General features: G+C 53.5%; 1 protein-coding gene across 2 annotated transcripts in view; it reads left to right on the plus strand.

Annotated features, from left to right (window-relative positions):
* The window catches only part of SUFU (SUFU negative regulator of hedgehog signaling), a 113685-nt gene extending 104682 nt beyond the window's left edge, over positions 1–9003 (plus strand). For both annotated transcript variants that reach the window (XM_029932475.1, XM_029932476.1), the window contains exons 11-12: positions 3323–3391; positions 5820–9003. In XM_029932475.1, the coding sequence (XP_029788335.1) occupies positions 3323–3391; positions 5820–5909 (159 nt within the window). In that variant the 3' untranslated portion in view covers positions 5910–9003. The remainder of the gene's footprint in view (positions 1–3322; positions 3392–5819) is intronic.
* The last annotated feature ends 3707 nt before the right edge of the window (positions 9004–12710 follow it).

Below are 12710 nucleotides of genomic sequence, written 5' to 3' on the forward strand. Positions count from 1 at the left end.
CCCCTTTCAGAGGAGAGAGAGGAGTTAGCCATGAGTATACAAGGCTTCTAGAATTGAGGTATTTTCCCCAGACAGGAAAAAGAGTATCCTCTACCACGATGAGGTCAGAACACTGCTCTAAAATCCAGGAGCCTTGTCGCCTCTCGACACCTGCTCGTCTGCAAAATGGGGGTGACAGTTACCACCTTTGCAGGACTGCCAGGAGGGTTCAGTGAAATGATACCAGTCAAGCACTTAGCCCAGTGCCCCACACATGGAGGAGGCGCTACTCTGCTGTTGGCGGTGTTCTCATTGCTACTGTCATCATAACCATCCCGTTATCATTTGTGGCAGAGCCAGGCAGCTCCATGGGGACCCAGTGAGCTTCAAGAGCCCCAAGTGTAGCACCGTGCAGGCTTTTCCCACAGTTGCATCACAACGGCGAGTCTGTTGCTCATGAGAGCGCCCAGGAGCTGCTCCGTCACAGTTGTCTGTCTCCAGTGGCCTGTGGATAAGATCTGGTAACATTCTCAGCTCCAGGTCTGCAATATACAAAGAACAGGGCCTGCTTGTTCAATCCAAGCTTCTAAGGTTTAACTCCCAAAGGAAATTAAATTAGATGCCTGCAGCTATGACAGTCTGTCGTGTTTCTTTGCAGGGAATGTCACCCTTAATATCATGCAGATCTTGTGTATAATTTTCTGTTTAATTCTTTTAAAATAACGTGAGGTTTCCAGCAGGAACCCGCAAAGCACCAAAAGTGACAATTGAGGAGTGACTAGGGTTTGTCCCCTTTTCTGATCTTGCCATCCCCTCTCCCAGCTGGGCATAAAATGAGTCTACACACAGATGGTAGGCGCTTGGTGGTGGTTCTGCTAAAAGCCACCATAGCGGGCCCTCTCTCCACTACCTATTCCAGACCTTTGTCGGAGGAACTGGCCTGGGACGGAACTCTGTGTTAGTGGGGTTGCCTTTCCCCTCTTTGGCGTCTCACTGGGTGGTCACAGTCCCAGTGAACCCTCCCCTCCACCTCAGCCCCAGCACTGTAGTCCCAGACCTATTTACCTTTCTGGCAGAAAATCCCTCCCTGCAAATTATTTGTGGGTAAGAAATCAGCCCAGCCTGGCCCAGACTGGAGCCATTGTAATGTAATTGGGTTTTAGGTATGCTTGTGTTTGTGCTAGCATTTGCAGAGATGGCAGCAAGCCCCGGAAATGCCAAAACTATGAATGTGACTTTTGTACTACTCCCGCAGACTGGTGATAACTGGTAGAGAAACTCTGCACTTTGGGCGGGGGGGGGGGGGGGACTCTGGGATAACGGAGGGGCATGGATCTTCCTGGCAGTGGGAAGACTGAGGTGTGATTGGGAAAGAGTCGCTGGAGTCTGGGAATGCTCCAAGGCGAACTTGGAGGAAGAAGGTAGGTGGGAGGGGCCATCCCAGGTGAGCATTTCCCTCCACTGACTTTGCCTATTTAAATCTGCTCTCTGGCCTCATTTGAGGCCTGAGCTCCTAAAACAGAAAAAAAGAAATTGGTGAGATGGGAGCCAATGGTCAGAGCCGGTTTGCTGCTGACTGTGGGCTTGCAGCCTGGGAAGGAGATGTCCTTGGGCTCCCTGTCAGCCAGGAGAGGGTACAAGTCCAGGTAGAGTGTAGCTGCTTTCATGCCCGGGTCTCTGGGGCTCCACCCAGGGCCAGGCCTAGCAGAGGTGCCTACGGAATGCCGTGGGTTTGAACAGATTGATGGGCAGATGAGTGGAAAAATGAATAAATGTGTAAATGTTGTGGGGGGAAGAGCAGTACTTCGGGCCCAACTGGGATATGGTCTTATCTCAGCCACACACAAGCCATGTGACATTGGGCAAACTACATAACCTGTCTGTGCCTCAGTTTCCTCATCTGTGAGGAGACTGAAAGAGGTAAGATACAAGAGCAGTCCACACAGTGCCTGGTACGGCGGTGGTTTGCTTGCTCGGGGTCATTTTCTCATTCCTCGCTCCCACCTCCAGGCCATCAACTTCCCTCCTTTGGAGCTGGCCATCCTCTGTGGTCCCAGCAGCCCTTGCTGCTGTCCCACACTTCTCTGCCATTTCATTTCATCTCACAAGCTAACTATATTCCAAATATTGAAACTTGTGGCCAGAGTGGACAACTCCCAGGGGAACCCTGAAGGCTATTTTCTCAAGTCCTTGATCCCCATCCTCCTAAAGGGGTTTCCCTGAGAAGTCGCTTACCTTGGTCTTCACCCCATTGTCCTTCCTCTGTGCCTCACCCAAAGCATTCTGAATTTGCTGGAGGGGGCAGAACAGCCACAGCCTGGAGGGTCCAGAAGGGTCAGGTGTGGAGACCAGGTGGCTCGTGGACCAGCACAGGGAGGAAAAGGGGAGGGGAAAGGGTCAGATTGGGAAGAGGAAAGACATCCTCAGCCTGGGCCCACTGTGGTACAGGCCTGGTGTGAGCTTGGCCTAGCTCTCCTGAGCCCGCTGGGAAAATGGTCCACCAGGTTGAGGAAGGCCTGTGAGGGTAGTGGTTGTGTCAGCTGAGTAGTGGGACCGGGCTGTCCCAAACATCAAAGCATGATGTGGCCAGGCATCAGACTAGAACAGCCAAGTCGGACAGCTGGGAGGCGACCTGGAGGAGAGGTTTCTCGAAGCAAGTTTTGGAGAACTCAGTGGCTGAATGAGGCTGGCAGGGCAAGGGTTTGGGAGCTTTGGGCTTGAAAAGATGTGGGTACTGCGGAGGGAAACAGGAGAGACCTTTTCCCATTTGTAAAATGAGAGAGATTGGTGGACAGTCTGCAAATTCTCCAGCTCACGCATTCTTGGATGTACCTTCCAGGGCATTTCCAGGTTCCAGACAAGGCTTGTATTCCAAATACAAACAGATTCCTTTTGTCCTACCAAGCGGGGGGGAGGGGGAACATGCCAGCCCAGTTGGGCATGGAGACGTTAGCAATCGCTGTTCCCCAGCCATCAGCTTTTCTGTTTCCCCTCTGCTGCACTGCCGCATGCAGGGGGCCCGAACTGCCAAACAGGCTCTTGTCCTGTGCATTCCCGTGTCCCTTCTGGAGACTGGCAATACCATCTTCCCACGTACCCCCACCTTCCCCATTGTCCTGTGACACCCTTCCTTCACTGCCCTCATCCCTCTGATATTGCAGGCCGATGGGGGTTGAGGGGAAATGACAGTCAGGGATAGGCTTCCAACACGTCCCTCCCTAGAGGATCACCATGGGCTCATATCCCTTCTGTGGCCAGAAGAAAGATCCATAGCTTGGCATTTGGCAGAAAGACCATACATTAAGAAATAATAATAAAAGCCTGTCTTGTGCCTTCTTCCCAGATTCTGTTGACTGAAGAGTTTGTAGAGAAAATGTTGGAGGACTTAGAAGATTTGACTTCTCCAGAGGAAGTAAGCCTGTTTGGTTCTCTCTAACAGCACCTTCCCATCTCCAGGAGCCCAAGTGTGTCTTTCCATCTGTCTGTCTCCAGGGTGTGGGGATAGGCTGAAAGGAGACCCTGGAGATGTTAAACAGCTTTATTTCTGCCTTCCCACCACCCCACCCCCCCCCCCCCCCCCCCCCCCCCCCCCCCCCCCCCCCCCCCCCCCCCCCCGCTCCTTAAGGACACCCAGCAAATTGTCTGCGTTGGTGGCTCCCGAGAACCTCATTGAAGAGGCAGCCAGGGCCTCTGGGCTGGTGGTTCTCCTCAGCCCCTGCTGTTCCCTGGCAGGTCCTGAACAGAAAGCCCACGCCTGCTGCCAGAGAACATTCCACTGGGGAGTTCTGGTGGGCAGTAAGGGACTCCTGCTCTCGCCTCAGGCCACCCAGGAGCCGGCTTCCTTCTTTCCCCAGCCATGAGCTCTCTCTTCTTGGTCTGCCTCTTCCAGCAGGAGGAGCTGGCAGGCCAGGTGGGGGCCTGTGCCTTCCCCGGGAGCTCATCTGGGGTACAGGAATGGAGCCCATAAGCCCCTTTGTTTTTCTTCCTTGTTCCTGGCATCCTCATTTTCAGGGACTTACCTCATCCTGGAAAGTCCCGTCCCCTCCCCCGGCCTCCTGCTAAGCTGCACCCCAGTGGGATCTGAGCCTTCCTGGCCTCAATGCCCCATAAGTTAGTGGAACATTAGCAACCTAGCCAGGCCTCTGGAGGGCCCTCCTCTGCCTGTGGGAGAGACAGACAGACCCTTCTATTGGCCTCTCTGCTGGGAAGTATGTTTGGGGGAGAACTCCTTCACCTCCCAGGGGCCAGGCTTTCAAGCCAGAGGGGGGACATGCAGGAGCTAGCTTTCAGCCAGGGCTGGAGTTTACAGCTGCCGTGGCTCCCAGGGCTGTGTCAGCTGGGACATGGTGGCCTCTGATGTCCACCAGGTGGAGGAGAGTACATGGGGTGAGACTGTCCTGTCCAGGTCTCCGGGTGGACAGGAACTCCTCAGAGCCTGAAGTCACCTCTGTCCTCTGGGATGTGGCTTGATAAATTAACTCATTTATACACTCCAAAGTCACCGGGCACCCAGTTTGTGCCAACCAGTCAACCCCCACGAGTCACTGGTCCCTGAGGCCTGGCTCCTATTCAGTCAGACCAGAGCCAGCTGCCCAGAAGTGCTTCCGGAGAGGCCGTGTCGCACTGGGATGGCGCTGTGCCAGACCGCTGCTTTGAGCTTGGGTGTCGAGGGGGTAGGAGGGGGACAGTCCAGGCAGCAGGGACAGGAGCCAGGGGGCGCTGAGGAAAGTAGGTCACTAAAAATGACTTTTTTTTGCTTCTCTGTCCAGAGGCTGTCCCCACATCCTGCCCCACTCTCCACTCACTCTGGTCCTGGCTTGGACAAGTTCCTCATCAGAAGGAGGGAGAAGGGCCAGCCAGGAAGTATTAGGCCTGTCCACTTCCAGCCCCGGCTCTAGGCAGGCTGAGGGCCCTGTTCTTCCCACCTTTCCAGCCTGGCCTGACTCCTCCTCTAGGCCCTGAGACAGTAGGAGACAAAAGGCAGACCCAGTTTTCAAGTCAGTGAGCATCTAGTGAGCACCAGCCCTGTACCAGACCACATGCAAGATCCTTGAGAGGGAATAAGATCTATCAGCCTCTTTCCTTTACCCCAAACAGAAGCCTGAGAAACAAAACTGAGCAAATCTGCGATTCCTGGTCTGGGGTAGGAAGAACTTGGACTCGCTCTGGCTTCCACTGGCACCACGCTCAGGCTGGCAGCCCTGGGTAACAGATGAGCTTGAACAAAGGAGAGCAGAAGGGGGTGCACCAGGCCCATCCTGGTCCTGCTCCCCTCCTCCTCTGCTCCCACCGAGGCCAAGCCAGGGCCTCCTTCCCTTTGGACCCTTTGGCCAAGGCCACAGAGGGCAGGTTCCAGGGTCCTTCAGCACCAGTCTCTGAAAGAGAAGCCATGGCAGGGACAGGACCACAGAGTTCCAGACCTCAAGCCACTTCCCTGTATCCTGGGCACCCTCCCCCTGCCCCCCAACCCCCCAGCCCCAGGGCCTCAGGGAGCAGATTCCTTACATGCTTGTGGCCGGAGGCAGAACCAAGGAAGTGAGCTGGAGGGAGGTCAGCACAGTCAAGAAAGAGTTAGAAAACATGCCTCCTCCAACCCCAGTTAATTATTGGCAGGGCAAAGCGGGAGAAGGGGTCACCGAACGCCAGTAGCTTGACCCCAGCCACCCACCTGGGGACAGCATTTGCAATTGAAGCCAGGCAACCAGTGGCCTCCCTTGCCCCCAGCACCTGGGGGACAGAGCACGGGTGAGGGCCCTGGCCTCTCTTTCGGCAGCCTGGAAAGAAGGCAGTAAGTTCTGCTAACTGTGTGCACTCTGGCTCTGTGCTTGCTCCCTCCACAGTTCAAACTTCCCAAAGAGTACAGCTGGCCTGAAAAGAAGCTCAAAGTCTCCATTCTGCCTGACGTGGTGTTCGATACTCCACTGCACTAGCCTGGGCTGGGCCCTGCAGGGGCCAAGGGAGAGCCCAGCCGCTCCCCGGTGACTTCCAGGATAACAACTGCGTGAAAGAGATTCCCACAAGTAAAAGGACAAGTGTGAGGATGACCACGCGGCCACCGCACCCCTGCCTCATCCTCGGCTCAGGGGCCTCACCCCGCAGCCAGCCAAGCCACCTGGGCCGGGAGACGGCAAATGCAAACCTTCCCCTCCCACTGCTGCCACCGATTGTGGTTTGAGATTTGACTCTGGACCTTCGACTTGACATGGCCTTAGGTGGAGACAGGCCTCATCCTCACCCCTCCCCGGCCATGCCGGCCATGCCGGCCAGCACGAGGGAGTGGCGTGGCCACGTGCGTGCACTGCCCAGCTCTGCCCTGGGAAGCCTTTGGTAGGCAAGCCCCTCTGGCCACGGAACAATTCCTCCGACCGTGTTTGCTTTTCTTCCTCCTTATTTTATTTTGTAGAAACCGGATGGTATTTTATTGGTCTTCAAGGATGTCCAGAAGCCGTGTGTATGATGTTTTTTAAACAGAACTTTATTCCCAGATGAACTCTCTCATTCTCTAGGACAGGGGCCTTGAGCCGTCTCGCCCTCCCTGAGCCACCACCAGAGAAGGTGCTGGTGTCCACCTGCCAGCCCAGGACACAGTGGAGCTAGCTTCACAGAGAGGCTTTTCCTCCGGCAGGGCCTGGTGGAGCCTGGGGCAGAGGGAGAGCTGACTTCTACCCCCATGCAGCCCAGTTTCGCTGGAGCCTGGAGGAGGTACTGCTGGTTCTCAAGTGGACCAGGCCCCTGGCTGAGTACAAGGACCACCAGGGTCTCAGAGATTTGGGAGCCCCAGCCCCATCTTCCGGCAGTGTCCACCCCACCAGACTTGCCTGAGGGAGGGTGAGGCCCCGCACTGTGGCAGTGCGTAGACCACCCCACCTGCCCCTCAGGGCCTAGGTCTCCAGCTCTTTGAGCACTCCAGTCCCATTTCCTCATCCCCTGGGCCTCCCAGCCTCCAGGCTGCAGGACTCTGGCATATTAAAAATGGAAAAAGTCAACCTCTCAACAAGTCCTTCACTTTGATTTTGTAAACAGCGCACTCTTCTGCCCTCCTCCGCCCTGCGTCCATTCTTTTCTTGTCTTTCCTTCCCCCATTTCATTCCCTGCCTCTTTTCCTGCATCCTGGCCTCTCCTAGTCCCTACTGCAGATCTCATGATCTTCCTCCCAGAAACAGACCGAACTCTGGCCCATGGGTTTGGGGTTCCTCTTGGATTTTCTCCCACTTCTCACCCGGAATCAGCAAGCCCCTTGCGTGCCTTCTTACCTCTGATGCTAGGGACTGCTATTTCAAGATCACACTCCAGGCCATTCCAAAGTGAACTCCTTTTGTCTGTCGGGGTCCTACTAGGACCATGCACTGCCCCGTCTGTACCGCCACACACTTGGGCACCACCATGGTGTCACAGGAGGCCCATGGGGGACAGGACCCTTCTGATGAGAGACTCAGCCAAAGAGCTGCCTCCAAGGGTCATGAAGGCAGTGGCCAGGCCTTCCAGGGAGCAAGATATGGACTTCCAAGGGGCCATGAGGGACTGGCTGCTTGTCGGCACACCCCCAGGGCTACCCAGTTGGCTCCAGGCCTCCACCGACAAAGATGGAAGCTCCTTTGGACCTGATGTTGGCTGTAGCTGTGCCTTCTGCTCGAAGGACTTTTCCAAACGGACATTTCTCTGGCCTTCACCCACCATAGCATCATTGCCTTTGAAGCTCTTGTCATCTGATGTTTCACGGCCAAAGAGGTGCCCTTAGCTTATCTCCTTTCCTTGCCACCCTGGCCTGCCTCCCCACAAATTCTTTCTTTCTGGGGATCTGCCTCTTCCTGTCTGGTTTGGCCAGTGTGGGGGAGGGTATTTTCTGGGCTGAGCTTTGTCATCATTATGGGAGGCAGGTGGGAAGCAGGTGAGCTCTGAGACCATGAGCATGAAGCCTGTGGCCCCTTCCTGCCCCGTGATGTCAGGAACCTCCAAGGTCCGGCAGAGGCCAGGCCTCCCATCTTCTTTCCCTACACTGCATTGGCTCTGGTGAAGTAGGAGAGCATACACCATCTCTGACCTGGCCTTCCAGAGGTTTCTTGGGGTGGGGGTGGGGTTCCCTACTGAGCTTCTGGCTGGTGAGAAGGGACCCTCACTGAGGACCAAGTGAGGCTGATCATGTTGCCTCCCCAGCATAGCACCTGGCACATGGTGGGTACTCATTACATGCCTCTTTCCCTCCCTGCAGCTCTTCAGGTACCCTGACATCATCGTGAGCTGGGGAGGTGAGAAGCCTCCCTCCCCAAATCCACATCTCTCATACGCTTCTGTGTGGCTCACCCAGTCCCTCCCCCCAGGTCCCTGTGGCTAAAGCTTCTGAGAGGAAGGAGCTTCCCCATGCAGGTGGCCTTCCACCCACACGCAGCAGCCTCTGGAACTCCTCGTGTCCAGTGTGGACTGCAAGAGGCCCGCAGACCCAGTGTCGTTCTGACAGGTAGAGTGGCTCATGCAGGGTCTCAGGTCTGGCTGGGGAGCTGGGTGCCTCTTCCTGCCCTTCTCTTGCTCTTCCAAAGTTGAGGCCTCAGGGCAGGAACCAGGAAGCCTTGCGGGGAGTCTAAAGGGCTAGAGGATTTTAAAAAATAAACATAGGGTCTTGGGACTGGGTTTTGAGATTGAGTTGAGAGCAGGGGGAAAAAACCCTGAAGGTCGGTGCCCCTATGGGGCAGACCAGTAGAGAACTCCCTTAACTGTATTTTTTTATCTGATTGTCTTTCCTCTCTGGCTTCAGGTCCTCTATGCCAGGGGAGGTACCTGGGTCCTGTTATAAAACAGGAGCACCATAGAGAGGGCCCTCCTTTTGTACAAGTACCTGAATGCTGCAGTGAGCAGACTTTTGTAAAATTTTATATTAGTTTCTAATGTCAATTGTGACTCGGTTCCTGGGGGCTGCAGCCAGCCTGGGACTTTTGTAAGAATTTTTGGGTGACTCACTTAGATGTCGTTTCCTTCTTGCTCCCTCTTTCTCTGTGTAATCTAAGTGCATTAAACATATTTGCAGATGTGCCTGGATCTTGTGCTCCTTTCTGGATGCCTGGAGTAGGGGAGTGGAAAGCCTGGGGCCCTGGTAGAGGGGGTGGGGTGGATTCAGCCACTTAGAAGAAGCTGGCATGGGGGAAGGCCCCGGAAGACTGGAAGCCTGTTGTTGGGGTGGGGGGGAGCCGTAGGGGTGCCAAGGAGCAGAATCACACAGCTGGTGACTCTTCAGTCATGCAGAAATGACTTTGCAGGGACAGGCTCCCTTTCACTGATCTTGAATTCCTCTAAGGTCATGGGGGTAGGAGCAAGGAACAGGTCTGGGGAGATGAGTGGGTGGGTCAAGACTCTCTTTATTCCTCTTCCACCCTCCTCTCACCAAAAAGCCCTTTCCCCTTGGGAAGGTGGGCCTCCCTTACCTCCTGTTTTAGAGTCCTCCCACCCCTTCCAGCTAGGGCCAGGAGACAGCAGCTCTCCTCACCCTCTAAGTTCAGCCTCCTAACCCACGGCCTGATGGCAGGATGAAGGGGCAGCTTCAGAGCTGTCTCATCCACTGGGTGACGCAGAAGCCAGCCCTCCCTTCCTGTGGCCTGGGTGACAAGGTGGCGGGTCTTCCTTCTGTGGATTGCCCAGCTCCTGTTTCCTTGGGGCCTGCCATGGCACAACACAGCCCAGTGCCTGTGGGGAGAAGGCAACAGCCTAGGACCTTAGAGGCCAGCAGGAGAGGATCCACACCCAGACAGGGTTCCCAGAACCCGCAGGACTGCTCTGGGCCCACACGTATCTTTTCCTGCTAGGCCTGGCCGTCTGTCTTGGAGAACAGCAGGTTCTTTTTCCTGGTCCTCAGGATGGAGCTGTAGCACCAGGGGGTTCTGCTGGAGCTAGTGGAGAGGGCCTGGGGGGCATCACAAGAAGGGAGGGGACAAGAGGTGTCATTTCTTATGAAGAGACTCCCTGTCCTCTTTGAGAACCAGACATATCTGGGGGGCTTTCCCAAGTGGAGGTCAATACTCCTTCCCCTGTGACCTCCTGCTGAACCATGGCTGGCCCCTGGAACAGTGGGGCAGGTCCTGTCTGGGGCCCTCAGTCACTCTGGCAGTCAGAGCAGGGGAGCTGGGAGGGTCTGGAGCCAAGCTGAGACTGGCTGGTGGCCCAGGCCACACCCCTTCCTCTTTTCTTTTCTCCTCAGAGGTTGGAGGGTGATTATCTAATCTTCCTCATCTGACCAGCAGGGAAGGACTCAGGGTCAGAGTGAAGTTCCTGGCCCAGAGAGTACAGAATAGCAAGATCCTGCGTGTCAGTAGTTCCAGGAGACAGGACTGTGGTTATTTCTGGAAAGAGGCTTCTGTTCCTATAGTAGAGACCCTACCCTAGATTTAGGGAGAGGAGAAATCTGCCGTGTGTTATGTAATGTAGCCTCCGAAAGACCTGTACCTTCCTCCAGGTGTCTGCTCTGCCCCATCTGGAGGTTGGGGGTGGGGGGTGGGATTCAGGGTACCTGGGTTGCAGGGAACCCACTGGCTCCAGAGCCATGGGAACCTAGGAGATTTGCCATATTGGCCTAACCAGAAGGAGAATGCAAGCTGAAAGTGATTCAACCCAGCCTGCCAGGCACTGAGGCAGCTAACGGTTGCAGCCCAGAGGAGGTAGGGAGGCCAGGGTACGGGTGAGGGAGTGATGTGCAGGGCAGGAGAAGAGAGAGATCTGTCCCAATACTGCAGGGGGAGATCTGTCCCAATACTGCAGGTCAGGATGTGATTTGAGAAGGGCAACCATCTCCAGGCCCCTTCCATGGGGGCACCATGGGACAGTCCCCTTCTCTCCTCCTTACTTCCAGAAGTCTTTGGGAGAGAGCTAAGGACAGGATGGAGGAAGGGGCAAAATGCCTACTAGTGGGAGTCCATGGTCTATTTGTTCACTCATTCTTTCAACAAATGCATGCTAGGCCCTCTGGTCTATGCTGGGAGACTGGACACAGGCCCGGCCTTAAGCAGTAGGTAGTGCTTACTAGGGGGAAAGGAAACAATTGCAAGAAAACCATAAAAGAGAAAGGCAGTAAGCTGCTTTCTGTCCTACACTAGCTCCACCACTTATTGTCAGTATGACTTCAGACAGGTTTTTCATCTGCGAATGGATACTCACTTCACAGAGCTTTTGCAAGGAGTATATGAGATAATAAACATGAGACCCCTGCCACATAGTAATTGCTCAGTTAGCATTAACCCTTTATTAAAGGACTATGCTAGTGTACAGACGTAGAAAAGGTACCCAACCCAATCTGGAGAGATTTACAAAGGCTTCCATAAAGAAGTGACATCTAAGTCAAGACCTGAAGTATACTTAAGGATGAAGGACAAAAAAAGAGGAGGTGTTACTTTCAAAAGCCCTCCCGGCAGACGAAACAAGGACAAAAGGACCACAACTCTTTTTGGGATTGGAAGAGTTCAAATTGCCTTAGGTTTAAGGCATCAAGCTTTCATTGGAGAGACATTCCCTTGTCTGTTGGGTGGAGAACGTTTTGAAAGAGAGCAAGATTAGAGGCAAGGACCAGGCAGGTGTGGATTAAGGTGGAAGCTATAGGGATGGAGAGAATGGAATTCATTCCTTGATTCAACAAATATTTACTGAGCACCTACTATGTGATACATCCCAATAGACACCAGAGATACATCATTAAAGAAAATTCCTCCTGGGGTGCCTGGCTGGCTCAGTTGGAGGAACATGTGACTCTTGATCTCAAGGTCATGAGTTTGAGCCCCACATTGGTGTAGAGATTACTAAATAAGTAAATAAATAAATAATACTTAAAAAAAAGAAAGAAAATTCCTCCTTTCACAGAGATCTTATATTTTAGTGATGGGAGGTAGATAATATTTGTTTAAAATAGGATGCATAGTACATAGGCATACGTGTTCTGGACTAAAAATAAAGCAGAGGAGGAGAGATGATAGAGTTGGGGTGGAGTGCATTTTTAAATACAGAGGTCAGGGAAGACCTCCCTGCATAGGTGATATTTGAGCAAACAATCTCAATGATAGGAAGAAGGGTGCAATAGGGACATCTGGAGGAAGCATGGCCCAGGAAAAGTAAAGAGCAACTGCAAAGACCCCAGGGGTTGGCGAGACACATCAGGTGTACTTGAGGCACAAAAGAGGAGGCCAGTGTAGCTGGAGCAGAATGAGAGAAGAGAAGTAACCAATTACTTATACAGACAGCAGCTTGTGCAGGACCTTGCAGGCAATTACAAAACTTTGACTTTTATTCTGGTTGAAATGAGAAGCCATTGGGAGATTTTGAGCAGTGGAGTGATACAATCTAACATTTTTAAAAGATTTATCGGGCTACTGTGTTCAGAATTGACTCTACGCTAAAATGAACAAATCAAGAGCATGTAGATACTGGCGAGGATATGGAGAAACACGGGCACCCTCCTACACTGCTGGTGGGAATGTAAACTGGTGCAGCCGCTCTGGAAAACAGTGTGGAGGCTCCTCAAAAAATTATCGCTAGAACTCCCCTATGACCCAGCAATAGCACTGCTAGGGATTTACCCAAAGATACAGGAGTGCTGATGCATAGGGGCACATGTACCCCAATGTTCATAGCAGCACTGTCAACAATAACCAAATCATGGAAAGAGCCTAAATGTCCATCACCTGATGAATGGATCAAGAAGATGTGGTTTATATATACAATGGAGTACTACAACATGGCAATGAGAAAGAATGAAATATGGC

The sequence above is a fragment of the Suricata suricatta genome, chromosome 2 (genome assembly GCF_006229205.1).
Source record: "Suricata suricatta isolate VVHF042 chromosome 2, meerkat_22Aug2017_6uvM2_HiC, whole genome shotgun sequence".
Taxonomy (NCBI): domain Eukaryota; kingdom Metazoa; phylum Chordata; class Mammalia; order Carnivora; family Herpestidae; genus Suricata; species Suricata suricatta.